This window comes from Bactrocera dorsalis, chromosome 1 (assembly GCF_023373825.1).
Source record: "Bactrocera dorsalis isolate Fly_Bdor chromosome 1, ASM2337382v1, whole genome shotgun sequence".
In the NCBI taxonomy this organism is placed as follows: domain Eukaryota; kingdom Metazoa; phylum Arthropoda; class Insecta; order Diptera; family Tephritidae; genus Bactrocera; species Bactrocera dorsalis.
The window spans coordinates 64173663-64192164 of record NC_064303.1 but is presented as its reverse complement, the minus strand read 5'-3'; the positions used below and the strand labels follow the sequence as shown (position 1 = coordinate 64192164).

Here is an 18502-nt window from a genome sequence, read left to right as displayed (position 1 = left end):
ACCAGTTTTAACCAATAATAATATTTTGTTTCACTCATGTTCCATTTTATTCCGTGTTTCATTCATGCCACTGTAAATTTCTGAAAATGTTGTTACGTTAATTTGCATTTCAGGTGACGATATATGTATGTGCTCCTCTCCGAACCGTTTCCAGCTGATTTGTCTGTTCGCCTTTTGTGTTTTGTTCCCCGTTCAGTGTTGCAGCTGCTACCTCCTTAAGCTGTTGTTTGTTTTAATTGTTCGCGCCCGTTTCATCCGTTTTTGTGTATGTTTGTACTTTCGCGCCCGATTTATATTTTGTTTTTGTATAGTTTGCTTGTGTTTTATTATTTAGGCACTTTTAAATTTCGCGCCCGATTTAGATTTTGCTTTTAGATTTCGCGCGTTTGTGTTATTTATTTTTTTTTTTTTGGTTGTTTGCTTGAACTGTTTTACTGTGTATGTGTGTATGTCCGAATGTTTGTAATATTGTTAGTGTACTGCACTTCACTGCATTTTCTTTTGTTTCTCTTTTTTTTTGGTTTCTAATATGTCTATAATAATGTTGGTTTTTGTTTTTTTTGCACTTGTAAATATGTTTGTATTTTTGAAAACATTCCCGCTCTTTTAATTAGGTTTTTAGTTTTCTTTTTGTCACTGCATTTTGTTACCGAAATTAATTTTTTTTTGTTTTTTGCTTGGGTCACTGCACTTATGTATGTAGTTTATTTTGGTTTTGTTTATTTTGCCACATTATGTTTGAACATTTTTGTTTGTTTGTTCGCCACTTCTTCACCTCACTGCACTGTACAGTACAATGTGTTGCGAAAATATATCGCGTCGAATCTAGGTTGGATCGCTGTAAGTCGGTGCGGGCGGAACGTTGGTGTGTTGATGGGCGAACTGCAGGTGACGAATTGTGTTGAACGGTGTCGACGCAGCGCAGTATAGAAGGGTATGTTGTGCAGACAGATTGTTTAGAAGGAATGTTGAACCTGCTCAGCGGACCATCCTTAAGTTTTGTGGGTTGATGTAGAAGTGTGGTGAGTTGTGTTGTGTGGTAATGTATGTGTTATGGTGTCATCGGCTGTGGTAGATTAGCTGTGTCTTACTAGGATGGGCAAGTTTTTCCCGGGTAGAGTGGGTGGATGCTTAACTCATTTAAACACAAACCTTGTTCTTCGGCAAAGAAAATACATTTCTCTTTTGAATCAAATGTTTGGAATATTTTTCCAATATTCCACATTGACTTCACTTCCGCCACTTTAAGGACATTGGTTCGCTTTATGACACCTCGGTTGTTTGACGCTCCGTCACAATCTATTTAAATACATTAAGTTATATTTTTATCAATTTAAAACTTATATTACCTTATGAATTTGCACGCACTCGCTTTATGCCACCTCGGCTCGTTGACGATCCGACACAATCTATTTAAATACCTTAAGTTATATTTTTATCAATTTAAAACTTATATTACTTACCTGATGAATTTGCACTCATTTTTTAAAATTCAACTTTTAATAATTATATATGTATTTATATATATTTTAAATTTTATGCACTTTAAATTTGTATCCTGAATTTATGCTTGCACCCAATCGCGGAATTCAAATGAAATAAATATGAAACTTATTTCAAAACGGGAAAAAAGGAACGGTACCTTGTTTAGTTGTAACAATACCCGTTATAGAAAATGTAGTATAAAGAGGGAGATATACCCTATTTAACATAACTTTTAGATTACCTTTGTGCATTAGCAGCCTTCGGCCACGCTTAAAAAACCCTGGCCGATCCAACACCAGGGTAAACATAGGTCCATTCTTTGTGCATTGGCGGCCTTCGGCCGCGCTTCAAAAAAATAACCCTGGCCGATCCAACACCGGGGTGTATCAAAAATCTTGATATATCAAGAAAAAGGGCAATGATTTATGTATTTGGGGTATAGTCCTATTTTTTATTCATTTTTATTCGTTTGATAAATGTGTAATTATGGCAACACTTATTATCTGTCAACACGGAATACTTTTGCTATTGTGCATGAAATGAAAATTGTGTAAAATATAAAATGCTTATATTAAGCAAACAACTAAATAATTACTGGAAAAAAATATGTAGAAACAATGTAGTGAAGTGTAAGTGCATAAAAAGTGCATTATATGAATTAAATAATTACTAGCAATCGAGAAATTGCAAGATAAAATTTGCAAAATTTTCAACTTTAAATGCAAATATCTCGAAAACTATAAGTTTGCGGCGACAACAATATTTTCTTAATCTGCAGCAGCAGCTCTATCCAACCATACCACTTTTAACCCTGTAATTGTGGGATGGTATACTAAAGCCGACCCCTACATAGTTTTTAATCAGGAGGACTTCCTGTTTTCAATGGTACCTTTAGATGACGGTGCCAAAGAAATCGGAATTTTGCCCCTTTTTACGATCCAAAAAATCACTATTATCTTTTTTCTGTAAAAGACAATTCTAGTTTCTATTTGCCGAGAATATCACTTTTCTTCATATAATGCCAACATGCTAACTTTTTGGTATTTTGAATAACTTTTCGCATACACAACCAAAACACAACTATAACTAATACCTGTTCAACCCAAATTTAAGAAATATAATTAATTTCTCAGTACCTACTAGATCGAGTACTATTTTTTTTATCTTTTTCAAATTTTCCGTTATATAGATGAAGATAGTCTACAAAAGTGGTGGGGCGCTTCCTTGGAGTCCTTGGATTATGCCTGGTCTTTTTTGTCGAACCAACACCCTTGGAACGCACCGAAGTGCCTGACAGAGTTTCTCCTCAATCATGTTAAAACATTAGAGGAGAGAGAGCAGTGATCCCTTCACAGTGTAGGTATGGTCGTTGGCGTCATTGCAAGTAAATTTAGTCGGTGATATACCTGCCTGCTTTTTTTCCAAGTTGATATCTATATCGAGTTTTATTTCCAGAAAACCTTTTACCCAACCGTTTTATAACTATGTTACCACCAGGTATCTCTTTAGCTTCAAAAGCAAGTGCAGTGCAAAAGCAGTGTCTTTTGACAATAATTTGCCGCTACCTCTTTAATTTCGACGGCAGTCATCACCCGAAAGAAATATACAGCTAAGACGATTTCCACCGATCCTCTGTGTACTGGAATGTTTATTTTTTACCGTTCTTCGTTTTACATCTGAATTAGGGTAATTAAGAGCTATTTCTTTTCTATATTCCTTTGGATTTTCGGTAGTAGATAGTTTATCATAGATGTACTTATCGGCCTCTTATCTAAATCTTGTGCTTTATTTGGTTTGCGTAGTTTATGACATTTGTTCTTACAGTTGGAAATCTGATTTCGCTATATATATTCTTGGTTAAGGTATTGATTTCAAGTTTGGGTTTTTGTAGTATTTGAATTTTAAAAGCGGTTTTAGTAAGTTAGTTTGAGTTTTACATATTTTAGTTGAACGAACTGTTGTTATTGTGTATGATTATGTTGCTGTCGAAAGTTTATTGGTAGATCATGTTTTTTGTTCCTGGTATATCGTATTTTAATTCTTTGACTTTCGAGTTTTAAGATAGATGGGGCTTTAGGAGGCCTGCCTTCTCGCTTACTTTCAAGGATGCAATTTTGTTAAGTACGGGCGATAGATGTTAATATACTTTTTATTAAAATTCCACAATGATTAGCCGACTTTTTACAAGATAAATAATTTAGTAATCTAATGTACTCAGGTTTTGTTTGACAGTATAGTGAGCTGTCAAGCAATGAAATCTTGCTTTCCAGATAAGAATCATATGTATATGTACACATACGACAGAATTGCTACGTCCTACTACTTTCTCAATGATTTTGTTCTTGAAGACATTTAGTATGACAAAATATCTGAGAGCGTTTGAGACTTCGTATATCCTTAAATTTTGCTTGCTGCTATTATTGGTTGACTTGAATACAAACCTACAGCTGCTGCTTTAAAGTCTAGAAATGAACTGCTTCAGTAAAATTAATTTTTTTAAGCGTTTAACTCCTCTTCTTGTTTAAGAGATTACATGGTTTTCATCGATTTTTTATTGTCTTATTTAACATCTAATAAAAAATTTAAATGAAATATTTAATTTATTATATGAAAAAAATACTGAAAAGAGGCCGTGTTTGCTCGAGGAAACCTATGTAGTCTGTTAAAACCTTCTTAAGGTAGGTTGCGCCACGGCAACGTTAATATCATTTCAATTGCGTTTTTGATAATTACCGTCCGAAAATAACTTATGAATAAGGGCGAACATTATAAAAAGACTATTAAATTGTTGGTGCAACTTTGGCTTAAAGTCAAAATGGAAGATTTCGTTTAAAAATATTCAGTTGTTTATCATTACAGTTTCGTTGTTCGGGTTGTTACCGGGAAAATATTATATTTAATTTCAATAGAGTCCTCACAGACTGCCCAATATATCCGGTAAAAAGTCAGACGAAGGCATTGGAGAGTTCGGTTCGATATTATTTGATAGACGTGAAATGGCGCACCTTAAAGGTGTTTAATTTGCTCATACACAATATACACATAAAATTTAAAAGTGTTATATGTAGGAAGTGGCGTAGTGGATCCCGAGAAATTAAATTTTACCTAAAAATGGGCGTTGTACAATTTTAACACCGGATCGTATAAAGCAATTTTTCACCATCCCGGATGCAAAATTTAAATTATTTATTGATTTATCACATTTTTGCATGATTTGGGAGATATAGAGCGTTTTCCGTAATGAAAATTGCGCAGTATGCATGCAACTACTTCAAAAAAAGCAAACCTGGCATATCTGCTAAAACTGAAAATTCGTGGAAGCATCACTGTCATAGCCGTTGCGGAAATACTTGCAACATTTAAAAAGTAATTGTACAAAAAATTACACTAAATCCAAATGTGTTAGCTAAAATGTCTTTAAGTTATTTATGTTATATATAATTTTATGTTATATATAATTTTAATGAGTTAACCATCTCCCATTCTAACCGGAAAAAACTGGCTCACCCTTATATAACGCACTACAATACACCACACCTGAGAATAACATCACACTCAACAACTCAGAAGAACATAGTTGATGACACCACACTCGTAGAAAACACAACTCACCACGCTTGTACATCAACCCACCCATCATAAAGGATGGTCCCCTGAGCAGATTAAACGCATTCGTTTTATATATGTAGATTCATTTTGAGACACCCATCCCGCGGGCTGCAGTTAACACCACACACGATCCCGTACAATTCGATTACCTTAATGGACCTCCAAAATAAATAAACATTTAACTTTAAGAAAAATAAAGTTTATATAAAGTTAATGAATATCTTTATAAATTACGTTGTTTATTATACAAGTGTGTCACACAAGTAAACATTTATTTTTATTTAGTTTTTAGCAATTTCATGCAGGAGCATCAGTCAGCACAACATCAGCAGTGCAAACTGCGCCGTTTTGCCAATATTTACTGCATTACTGAAAAATAGTATAGCTATTAAACCTATTAGATGGTGGAGCCACGCACATTTCTTAAATATTTTTAAACCACCCTCTATAATGCGATTCGTTGTGAGATTGTTACATTGAACAGTTTAGCCACGGATTCAGAAAGATGCAAAATTGTATACAATTATTGATTTCACGACATACATACATACATATGTAGCTCTTTCATTTTCGATTTATTGATTTTTCAAATTTTCGGGTAAAAAATCGACCAGTAGCTGTAAATGGGTTAATGGGGTTTTGTGAGAGTGACAGAGGTCCCATTACGCCCATCTTTAATACCACACTTTTTATGGTTCCAAGGACCAAGTGTACCAGATTTCATCCAGATATATTAATTTTTACTTAAGTTACACTTTGCACAGAGTACGGATGGACAGACAGTCAACCGAATTTGAACTTATCTCATCATCCTAAACATTTATATCAAACGAACAAGAGTTGGGGACAAAACTGTTAAATCTGTAGCAAAAAGTGAAAGAGTATAAAAGTAATAATAAAATTATTGAATCCGCATCGAAATCGAATTCGTTGCGGAAAGAATTTTCGATTTAAAATGTTCATCCGATCATTGATACCGTCGATAAGCTGCTTTAACATACCTTATACTATGTTCAGACCGACACTTAATCACACGATTTTAGCTATTGAATGGATTATCCCACAAATCTTAAAAATTTATCAAGATTTCGCCATACAAAAATGACAGTTCTAAATCACTTCATTGAAATAATTTGAAACTGATCCACGCTAAATCTGTCCGTGCGACTCTGATTTTGCGCCATCTGTTGGTCAAATTTGTTTAATTGCAGCTGATTTTGACACTATAAACGGTCAGAATATAAAGATAACAGACAAAAAAATAAAACAAACAGTTTTGGTTGATTACAAATCACGGTACAAAATAAAATAAATATAGAAACAACGCAAAAAAAGGAGTTGTGGAGTGAGGCTGCCGAGGCCTACTTAATAGAGGTATGGCAACAAAAAATACCCGAACTGCGGTCAAATAGAAAAAATAACCATATTTATGAGGAGATGTCGTGTATAATGCTTTTGGCTGGACACGAATATACGTCCACTGAAATTAAAATATAGGCTATGTTCGTAAATGCATCATGACTTGCAGCATAAGCAACACTGCAAGTTTGACGTTTGATACTTCTTATGCAATTTTTGACAATTTGCAGATACATTTGTTTGCATTTTTGAACGCGTATAATACTAAAATGGAAATTTTGCTGAATCTAACACTAGACGAAATTTGTGAGCAAAGAAATGATAGATTTTCTTTAAATTTAAGAAAAAGAAAGTTATTGAAGTCAAAAAGAAAAATTTGTAGGTACAAATGTTTGTCTTTAAAAAGAAAAATACCTAAAAACAAATCATTTATTAAAACAATAAAGTCATTTCCCGAAGACATTTTCTATTCCCATTTTCGAATGAATTGGGCCACTTTTAAGGTAAGGTTTTCTAAGTTTTATGAAAATTAATAATTTATAGTTTCACTTTAATTAGGCTTTGGAAAAGGCTTTGACTCCACACTGGGTAACTGCAAGGCTTGGCCGTGATGGTCATTCGTTAGAGAATTGTCTGTACATGACATTATGGAAGCTATTACTAAGATTTTCACTAAAAATTTAAAAATAATAATTTATACAATTATTATTAACATAATTTAACTAAATTTCAATATAAAAATTAAACTAAAACAGTTTTGCACTTACTTTTCGTCAGACATCGTAGTTAAATGCAGTAAACAATTTTTTGATAGAAATTATGAGTGACAACTGATAGAAGTGTTGTATTTTTGAACGCTTGATTATTGCAGTGTTGCAATATTGGCATTTCTGAACGTTCTGTTTGTTATGAAATCGTCATGGTGCGCGTCATGATGCATTTACGAACATAGCCATAGTTACACAATTTTACAAACAAATACAGGTAAGTAATAAATTATGAGGTAAACATATAAATTAAGTATTTTTTTTTTTTTTTTAGACAAGAAAAGCAGAAAATTTGCCCATCGGGTGGCTCTCCTAGTCAATGGAAATATTATGAGGCGGTCCACCAAACACTAGGTGGATTTAAAACTTTTTGTCCCGCCGAACTTGTGGAGGATAGCATTATGGGTAAGTTTTAAGCGCATTGGAGTAGATTCAAATATTCATAATAAAATAAAAAACTTTTATGGAATGTTTCTTTACACTTTTATTTGTTTCTTCTATTTTCAGTTGACATGGGCATGGACCCAATTTACATTGAGGCCGATGCAGAAGGAGAGTCGCCGCTCTCAAGCCCAGGCGATGGACCTTCAACATCGTCACAACAACGTCATGTTGTGATAGACGGAAGACACGTCTCCAGTGTTTTAGATGTGCGTGCGATCCGAGGTCTTAACATCGACTCGGACCACTATCTTGTTGCAGCTAAGATTCGCACCCGCCTCTGTGCAGAAAAAAACGCATGCCAACAAACACAAGGAAGGTTCGACGTCGAGAAGCTGCAATCACAACAGACAGCCGGACGATTCTCTTCTCGGCCTTCACTCCTGATCTCTAAGACCACTCGTCAACAACTGGGTATAAGGGAACTGTGGGACGGCATTTCAAACTCCTTACGTACAGCTGCGAAACCAATGGTTTTCGGAAAGTGCAAGAGAACCGCACAAGTGTGCTATGCCCAATCCATAAAAAAAGAAGTCCCCACAATCTGCGGCAACTACCTCAACATCACGTACAAGGTTCTATCGAGTGTATTGTGTGAAAGATTAAAGCCCACCGTCAACAAACTGATTGGACCTTATCAGTGTGGCTTTAGACCTGGCAAATCAACAACCGACCAGATATTCACCATGCGCCAAATTTTGGAAAAGACCCGTGAAAGGAGAATCGACACACACCACCTATTCGTCGATTTCAAAGCTGCTTTCGACGGCACGAAAAGGAGCTGCCTCTATGCCGCGATGTCTGAATTTAGTATCCCCGCAAAACTAATACGGCTGTGTAAACTGACGTTGAGCAGCACCAAAGAGCCGTTCGATACCAAACGAGGTTTCAGACAAGGCGACTCCCTATCGTGCGACTTCTTCAATCTGCTGCTGGAGAAAATTCTTCGAGCTGCAGAACTTAATAGAGAAGGTACCATCTTCTATAAGAGTGTACAGCTGCTGGCGTATTGCGATGATATTGTTATCAACGGCCTCAACACCCGCGCCGTTAGTTCTGCTTTCTCCAGACTGAACAAGGAAGCAACGCAAATGGGTCCTGCAGTGAACGAGGGCAAGACGAAATATCTCCTGTCATCAAACAAACAGTCGTCGCACTCGCGACTTGGCTCTCACGTCACTGTTGACAGTCATAACTTTGAAGTTGTAGATAATTTCGACTATTTAGGAAGCAGCATTAACACCACCAACAATGTCAGCCTGGAAATCCAACGCAGGATTACTCTTGCCAACAAGTGCTACTTCGAACTGAGTAGGCAATTGAAAAGTAAAGTCCTCTCTCGACGAACAAAAGCCAAACTCTATAGGTCGCTCATAATTCCCGTGCTGCTATATGGTGCAGAGGCTTGGACGATGACAACAACCGATGAGTCGACGTTACGAGTTTTCGAGAGAAAGGTTCTGCGAAAGATTTATGGTTCTTTGCGCATTGGCCACGGATAATATCGCATTCGATGGAACGACGAGCTGTACGAGATATACGACGGCATCGATATAGTTCAGCGAATTAAAAGACAGCGGCTACGCTGGCTAGGTCATGTTGTCCGGATGGATGAAAACACTCCAGCTCTGAAAGTATTCGACGCAGAGGAAGACCTCCACTCCGTTGGAAGGACCAAGTGGAGAAGGACCTGGCTTCGCTTGGAATATCTAATCGGCGCCACGTAGCGAAGAGAAGAAACGACTGGCGCGCTGTTGTTGACTCGGCTATAATCGCGTAAGCGGTGTCTACGCCAGTAAAGAAGAAGAATGCGTTCTCAGTATTTTTTTACATAAATACTGACAAATGCTCCTTTTTTGCCAATTTACGCAGTTCACTGATCAACGGATAAATTTCGACAAATATCTTCGATTGTGCGGTTTCAATGAATTCGAAAATAGCGCCATCTATTAGCGACGGAATGTATTTTATCGAGTCGGCAAGTAAGTTCAACTGCATCGAAAACTTAATTTTCGATATGGTTTCAATGATTTCAATGTAATAATTTTCGATCGAATTGTCAAGTTTTTCGATCGAAACGGATTCAATAATTAGACTCAATACATTTGTTCAGCTACGGTTATCCGGAATATGTTTTCTATTGTCATTGTAAGCCACAATTTAATAGAGCATGTTTTCCTTACATAATTCAGAAAATAATTTAAAATGCGGGGTAATGTTTTCCTGCACCATATCGTATTTTAATAGCAAGTAATATAATATATTATATGTTATTATGTTAGAGATTTACAACATCAACATTTATAGTTTTGCGGAGAAAAGTAAGAATATCAGCAGACTCTTCTATCCTCTTCGAAGTCGGTTTACCAGCACCGTGACCAGCTTTACTATAGACCCGTAAAAGAATTGGATTTTCTTGAGCAGAATTTCGTACTGCATCTTGCAGAGCAGCTACAAATTTTAACGAATGTAAGGGGCTGACACGGTCATCATGATCTGCTGTTAGAATTAAGGTAGAAGGATATTGTTCACACTTTTTGTTTGGAAAGTGAACATTGTGCAGAGGCGAATATTTCAACAAATTTTCGAAATGTTCCTTTTCAATAGGGTCGCCATAATCAGAGCACCAAGCATGCCCAATAGTGAATTTATGGAAACGTAACATATCCATGACACTGTTTAGAACACAAATTTAATTTTTGTACCTCAGCTTTCTTAATAAGTTAACTTACCCAACTTGCGCGACAGCTGCACCAAAAAGATCGGGTCGCTGATTAATACAGGCACCAACTAACAGTCCTCCATTTGATCCTCCCTGTATGACAAGACGATCTCTAGTTGTATACTTATTATTAATTAAATATTCGGCTGATGCTTGGAAGTCATCAAAAACATTTTGTTTGTTCAAAAGTCGACCTGCGTTGTGCCATTTTTCGCCGTATTCCCCTCCTCCACGCAGATTCGGATACGCTAATATACCATCGAATGTATCCATGAACATTAACCCTGTGGCAGAAAAAGAGGGTTGTAGGCTTATATTAAAGCCACCATAACCATAAAGAAGACAAGGTTGAGGCGATATAACTTCCCCCTTTTTGCGTATTATAAACATAGGTATTTTTGTCCCATCTTTACTATTATAGAATATTTGTTTTATTTCATAGTCATATTGGCTGAAACCATCCAGTTGTAATTTAATTTCTCGGAATATTTGTAAATCTTTATTCGGTAAGCCGAAATCGTATTGATAAATAGTGCCAGGATTCAAAAATGATGAGAAATTAAAGAAAATTTCTGAATATTTTTTTTTGCCAGATACTGCTACAACAGTTCCAATATCCAAAGAAAATTTTTTAACTAACTTTCCAGTTTTTATACAATTTGCTTGAAGGACACTCTGAAACATAAAGATAATTGGTTAAGAAACAATATATAAATTAAATTAATTCATTTAAATAATGTCTGATTTAGAACTGTGTATCAATATTGAAAAGGAGCATCAGCAATTATTTGCAAATTATATTATCGACAAATATATGTTGCAAGATAAATAAGAAATAGCTAAATTCAGATGCCATTTGCATGCATTTTAAGCATGAAAAAGTTTAAAGATGCCCATAGATGTATGTGAGAAATTCTATTACACAGTCAAAAAACGAGACTACTAGTCGTTTTCAACTCATCTATGAAGTTAACAACTGGAAATTGTTTAAACGAGGCTCTCATTGTAGGCCCACAACTTTAGGAAGATCTATTTTTTTACTATAGCAAGATCTACTTTGTACGTGAATATCGCCTTTTAAGAGTCACATATGGAATTGCTCCGCAATTCGTCTTGCCCTCGTTCACTACCGATTCATTTGCTTCGCTTCCGTACCCATTTTGGAGAGAGCAGAACTAACGGCGCGGTTGTTGAGGCTAATGATAAATATAGAATATTGTGCCTTCTCCATACAGCTCTACAGCTCGAATTATTTTCTCCAGCAAAAGATTGAATAAGCCGCACCATAGGGAGTCGCCTTGTCTGAAAACTAGTTTGGTATCGAACGGCTTTTGATATTGCTCAACGTCAGTTTGCACAGTTTTGTGGGGATACCAAATTCAGACATAGCGGCATAGGCAGCTCCTTTTCGTGCTGTCAAAAGTTGCTTTGAAATCGACGAACAGGTAGTGTTTGTCGATCCTTTTTTCGCGGATCTTTTCAAAGATTTGACGCGTGGTGAATATCTGGCCATTTGTTGATTTTCCAGGCCTAAAGCCACACTGATAAGGTCCATTCAGTTTGTTGACGGTGGGCTTTAATCTTTCACACAGTACGCTAGATAGAACCTTATATGCGATGTTGAGGAGGCTTATTAAACGGTAGTTGGCGCAGATTGTGAGGTCTTCCTTTTTGTGTTGGGGCAGAACATTCTTAAATTTCAACGTTGTTGTAGTTGTGGCGGGTACTTAATCCCCGTTAAGATAGTAAGATTAGCTATGTTGTCGTCGACGTCACCCAAAGGTAGGTCTATGAAACGTGCTGTGTCAATGGGAGAAGGATGTCAGGTGAGTGGAGATAGAGGGGCATGCAAAGACATCGTCAGTGTCATGCGGAGACTCATTTCAAGATATGTTGGCGTCTATTCTCGATAAGTAAGAGTTTAACCTGTTACAGTATTCAGAACGAAGCTGCTCAAGGGTCAATCTCGTTTCTCGCGGCAGAGGACCGTTGATGCTCCTAGAAGGTTCCCCTCCAAGCAGGTGCCTGCAGGGATGGAGAGGAGTTCATAACTGGGAGCATAAGGGCCTCACTATGTAGGTGTTCGATAGGAGCTTTCAAGAGGCTCCCGTAGTAGACCGGAGAGAAGTATTATGGCAAGTCTGGAACATGCTCGTCTGCGTTTCACTGCATCCAGTCGACCATATTCGTGCGGCGTAGTTAAGGACCGGTCGCCGCTTGCCTTGCAAGTTGCCAACAACGTTTTTCTGTCCTTTTTCCATGTGCTGCAATAATCGCGGTCGAATGAGGAGTGAAGAAGCGCAGGCTGTCAAGTGTCTCACCTAAAATTTTAGGATTATTGGCAGTCGGAATCTTGACGCCACCGACTGCAATATTAAGGTCAAGTCTATACTCTTTCGTCCAGTTTTGTAAGTATGGTCGGGGGAGAGAGTTAAATTCCGTGTAGCGTTGAAACGAGAAAGGTCGGAGGAGATATAGCCCTTTTTCCTTTGAACGCATGACATCGATTCTATTGCCCAACGTCAATATCGTGCATTCATCAACGTACGAGTTAATAGAAACTCCCTATGGTGGTTGTAGGAGTTTCGAGATATAGAAGTTAACCAATAGCTAGAAGAGGACACCACCCTGCGGAAACTATATTTTAAGTTTTTACCTCGAAATAATACGAGGTAGGTAGTCCATGGTTAACCTTAGGGAGCGTAATTTCTTCGATTTTCTCCAGTAGCGTTGCGTGACTGACTGTGTCAGAGGCTTTCGACAAGTTCAACGATTCGAGGATTGTTCTCACACAGTTTTCTGGTTAAGGCCACGAACTATCTGGGGGTTTATGACGCTAAGTACTGTAGTGGTATTGGGTATTTTTCGGAAGCCATGCTGGTGGTTTGCTAGGCTCAGGTGGTGTGTGAAAGTTGGGAATAACACTGCTTAAAGTGTCTTCACTACTGTAGTGGGACCACTCTTCCGGCTTTCCACTCATAGGGTAATTGAAGAGTGGCCAGCGACAGTTTGAGGACCTTGATGAGGTAACTTACTAATACGTTGATTCCATCAGGGCCAATGATACTCTGAACCTCCTCATCACTGAAAGTAAGCGGTGCACAGTCGCTGTGTACATCGTTTGGCTTTGCCTTCGCCGCCGTATTTGAATAGCTCGTCCGGTAATCCATCAACTCTCTCTGCTCAGCGTCAAAAATGGGTACCAGCACAGAGAATACACTCATATACACTTGAGGCCATGCAAAGCTTACCACTATACTTTCTTTCACTTTTTTTCGGACTTTTTCGTTCGTTCGAGATTTTTTCAATTTTGGTTTTTTATGCTTTTAGTAAGCATGAGCATCTCGACGAACAAAAACCAAACTCAGCACAAACCAGACAGCGAATTAAAAGACAGCGGCTACGCTGGCTAGGTCATGTTGTCCGAATGGACGAAAACATTCCAGCTCTGAAAGTATTAGACGCAGTACCCGGCGGGGGAATCAGAGGAAGACGTCTACTCCGTTGGAAGGACCAAGTGGAGAAGGACCTGGCTTCGCTTGGATTCACCAATTGGCGCCACGTAGCGAAAAGAAGAAACGACTGGCGCGCTGTTGTTAACTCGGCTATAATCGCGTAAGCGGTGTCTACGCCAATTAAGAAGAAGAAGTAGGCATGAGTAAACTAAATTATATTATCTTATTATAATTATAATTTTAAATTTATTGCGTTTAATGAGTAAAACACAAACAAACTTTTCTGTGCTTATACAACAGCGGCCGATTTTATTGTTTCTAAAGTAATAACGAGACTAAACTTCGTGTTTCAATAAAAAAAAAAAAAACAATAAAATAAAATAAAACATTAATTTCAATTTTCAAATTTAAATAAAATTTAATTTTAAAGCTCACTAACTTTCAAATTTTAATAAATATATCGCAAAAAGTTCCGCTATGAAGTGTTGTCAAATATGCACAACACTTGAATATTTTGAATGGTAAGCTTTGTGTGGCCACAAGTATACATTGTAATCAGCCTGATCACGCATTCCATTTTAGCAAAGCTACGGATACGAATGTCCGCTACGAATACGCATAATTGGTTATCACTGAATCTATGTGAATTCGAAACTTTTGTTACCAGTCATAATTTTGAATTTTGACGTTTCGAATAAGCTGGGTAAAAGAAAAAGTTTAAATTTTAAGAAATAAAACTGAAAACGTTTATAATCGAATTGAATTTACGAACGAAATATGGATCTGCTAACTGTCACTGTACGAATTTCGAACTTACTACGAAATTGTTCGAATTGTATGATAGCCATTTCATACCTTCCCCGAGAAAACCGGATACGATGGATTGCGTGGTGGGACGAATGTGTTTCTTCTTAAAAAAAAAAACAGAACAAATAGTTTTTTTCGGCTAAATCAATTTATTTTATTCAAAATAATCGTCTTCTTCTGCTTCAATACAGCTTTTTGCACGGTCCAAAAGCATGTCGAACGAGTATTTTAGCACGTTGGCTGGTATGGCCGCCATTATGCCGGTTAAAGCCTTCTGAATCGCCTCTGCATCTGCATAACGCTTTCTTTTCATGGGAAAATGCATTTTTCTGAAAAGGAAGAAGCACAGTGCCATATCAGGTGAATACGGGGAGTAGTTAATGGTTTAAATGTGATTTTTGGTCAAATAATTGTCCTTGGAATATTGGATTCTGAGCAATTTTTGGTTGTCAGTCAATTTGTGCAGAACAAACCGTGCACACACCTTTCGTAAGACCAAATGTTGGGTCAAAATGCGATAAATCGATGTTTTGGAGATGTTCAATTCCGTTTCCATGAAATTCAATGATGATTTCGGCTGAATTTTGATGAATTCAAGCACAGTTTCGATGAAATTTCCGGTGATCACGGATTTTAATTGGCCCAAATGTTGATCGTCATTTATGTACTCACGACCACTTTGAAAACGTTGTAACAACTCGTGCACTCTGCTACGGGATAGGCAATCATAGTCATAAACTTATTTCATCAATTGAAACGTTTCGGTAAAAGTTTTACCAATATTAAAACAAAAGTTGATGTTGGCTCTTTGTTCGAAGCTCATTTTCGCACCGATAACACAAACATACTGACACTTCAAACGCAATAACTTCACTTCCAATCGAAAAAATGTCATGAAATGCCACCAGGGGGCGCTAGATTCAAAAAGTTCTGTTTACTCTGGAAAGCACCTTGTAGAATAAATGAAAGTCATTGTGAAACCAGACTACAGCTATTTTCATATTTTTCCAGAAGTAATCAAGGAATAATTGACGAAGATTCTTTACCACGCACATTGCAAAAAAATGTATTCCTGCTACAACGCAGCATAACTAGATGCACAAAGGGCTAGTTTACAACCCGTTTATACATAAATATAAAATGTAGCACCATTATATAATATTCGTATATTCAAAAATCTGACAACGAAATAAAATTCCATGTTGAAAATATCGCGCTACTATGAGATGGCAAAAAATGAAAAATATTACAATGAAATACGATAAATTTTTATGTTGTAGATTAACAATTTTAAAATTTTTACTCACCTTGACATCTTGCATATAGCATAATAACAATTTGTCACTATCGACACATTTCCCCCAGTCTAGTACATCGCTTTCCTGTTCCTAGAAAAGTTGGAATTTTTATCTATATTTTATAAAAATTATAACACACACAAAAAAACTTCAACTTCGGTTAAAAAGCTTTAATACCCTTCACACAGCTATATTCTATAGTTATCTGATCTAATTCAGTTCAGTTCATCGTTCAGTTTGTATGGCAGCTATACTCTGTAGTGGTCCGATATCGGCGGTACTCTGCCGCTACAACAACAACAACAACAAATGAGCAATTTATTGGGAGAAAAGAGCGTATTTCGAATTTCAGTTTGATATCTTAAAAACTGAAGAACTAATTAGCTTATATGCATACCATACAGACGGACATATCCAAATTGACTCAACTCGTTATTTAAAATAAAATGAACCTCAACACTCAATTTGTGCGGAATACAACCTTTCGTAAGCCCAAATGTTCGGTCTAAGCGACCATTTTGAAAACGTTGAAACCACTCGTGCACTCTGATACGGGACAGGCAATCATCTCCATAAACTTGTTTCATCAATTGCAATGTTTCGGTAAAAGTTTTACCAATTTTAAAACAAAACTTAATGTTGGCTCTTTGTTCGAAGCTCATTTTTGCACCGATAACACAAACATACTGACACTTAAGGGGTTACATGGGTTTCCTCGGGCAAAAAACGGCCTTTTTTCAATAATTTTTTTTTTACATATAAAAAATAAAATATTTTAATGAATTTTTTTTTATTTAAAAAACTCATATTTAGTAAACATTTTGTAAAATTTTCAAAAAAAAAAAAATATCAAAATGGCAGTCATTACGACGCCATTTTCGGCAGTCCCTCGGAAAAAAGGTGCATCTGCGTTGTCAGCAGAACTTCTTTCAGGATCATCAGAAATAAAAATAAAAAATACGTGTTTTAGTAAAGACAATAAACTGGGTATTGGACGAAGGAAAAAGAAAAAAATGAAAATTGGATTTTTAGCAGACGTTTTATAAAAAAATGCAAATTTCGATGAAAATTTCTCGACATATTTTTTTTTAATAGTTGTAATTAAAAAAAAAAAGAAAATCCTTCGTTCAAGACCTTGTAAATGATATCTCGAAGACATGTGTAAAATTTCATTAAGATCGGTTCAGTAGTTCGCGAGAAATCTTGACAACCGACTTTGAAAACACAGTTTCGAGAAAAACGCGCTTAAGGGGTTACATGAGTTTCGCAGTTTCAAAAAATTGAAAAAAAATTATTTATCTTATTAAATTATATAACATTTCTAGAATATTGTCCTAAATTTTCAAGTTGATCTGATCAATACTTTCGGAGATACAACCCTGAGAACTTGTGCGCTCGAGGCAATCTAGGCTAAGTGCGCCGTCGACTATGGAAGGTACTAAAACTAGACGACCGCGTTCGAGCTGTCCTCAATGTTCTTGAAAAGAACAACTATGAATGTCAAGGCATGCTCTATAAAAATTCAACAAAAAAACTATTTGTTGGATCATTTATGGAGGTTGAAATCATTAACATAGCATATAAGGAAGGTAACTTTTCCGTTACGAAAACGCAAGAGGCAGTGGAGAAGTCATTCTAAATCGCGAATTTGAGAACGTAGACAGCTAAAATCGTAAGAATACAGGTAGGAAAGGAGATTTCCTAAGTCAATCAAGGAAGATAAACCATTGGGAATACTTTATCTTGCCCATGTTAGAGCGTTAGAGTGGACGAAGAAGGATTATAATTCTTGTGATCGTGAATGCATTTTCAAAATTTGTTTGGTTATACCAACACATTGAATGGAAGCAGCTGTATTTGGAAATCTAAAGCGCATCATCACTGACAGAGATGCGGGTTTCACAAACATCTTGAAAGCCAAATTCTTGATCGTGTAACTGCAGCGTCAATATTCGAATCAGCTGCTTACGATTTAATTCTATTAAAATTTATAATGATTTCCGCTTAACGGTAGGGCAACAAACGATTGGCTTTATCAAAAAACATTATAGCCATTAAAGGACTTCCACAAGCAAGACTCTTACTGGAGATAAGATTTGATTGGTTATTGCTTCGATATACATATATTTGTTATGTCATGTTTTCAAATTTACTGTAATGAAAAATTTTGACCTTAATGTAGTTTTTTTAACCCTAAATTTGTTTATGCTAATTAAAACTTACTGGAATGATTGTTTCCCAATTTTCTTCACCAGGATTTTCCAAATCAATAATAACAATTCTGTAATTGGGAGAATTTTTGTTTGTCCTAAAATACATTTTTGGTCCAATATTGGTAATGTACTGAAAATAATCTTTAGAAATATTTAAAGTGAACTCAGTTTATGATTACTTACCTCATAATCATATTCAAATTTATCTATCACTTTTATCACATTTAAGCCTGACTGTATTTTGTCGGATTCATTTAAATCAATGTAATAAAGAAGATTATCGCGGCAACCTTTAACTATGGGCATGACCAAATACCTTCCACAATCAGACACGACAGCTTGTCTA

The 18502-nt window shown here is 36.4% G+C and overlaps 2 protein-coding genes across 4 annotated transcripts in view; both read right to left on the bottom strand.

The window, feature by feature from the left end:
• Positions 1–18502, bottom strand: part of LOC125775427 (uncharacterized) — a 60881-nt gene that overhangs the window by 16734 nt on the left and 25645 nt on the right. The window lies entirely within an intron of this gene.
• LOC105226172 (prolyl endopeptidase) overlaps positions 9875–18502 on the bottom strand; it is a 49589-nt gene continuing 40961 nt past the window's right edge. For 2 of the 3 annotated variants that reach the window (XM_049462484.1, XM_049462483.1), the window contains 5 exons: positions 18340–18499; positions 18167–18286; positions 15953–16033; positions 10394–11058; positions 9875–10336 (listed from right to left, as the gene is read on the bottom strand). In XM_049462484.1, coding sequence (XP_049318441.1) covers positions 9940–10336; positions 10394–11058; positions 15953–16033; positions 18167–18286; positions 18340–18499 — 1423 coding nt within the window. In that variant the 3' untranslated portion in view covers positions 9875–9939. The remainder of the gene's footprint in view (positions 10337–10393; positions 11059–15952; positions 16034–18166; positions 18287–18339; positions 18500–18502) is intronic. The other variant, XM_049462485.1, reaches the window with a different exon arrangement.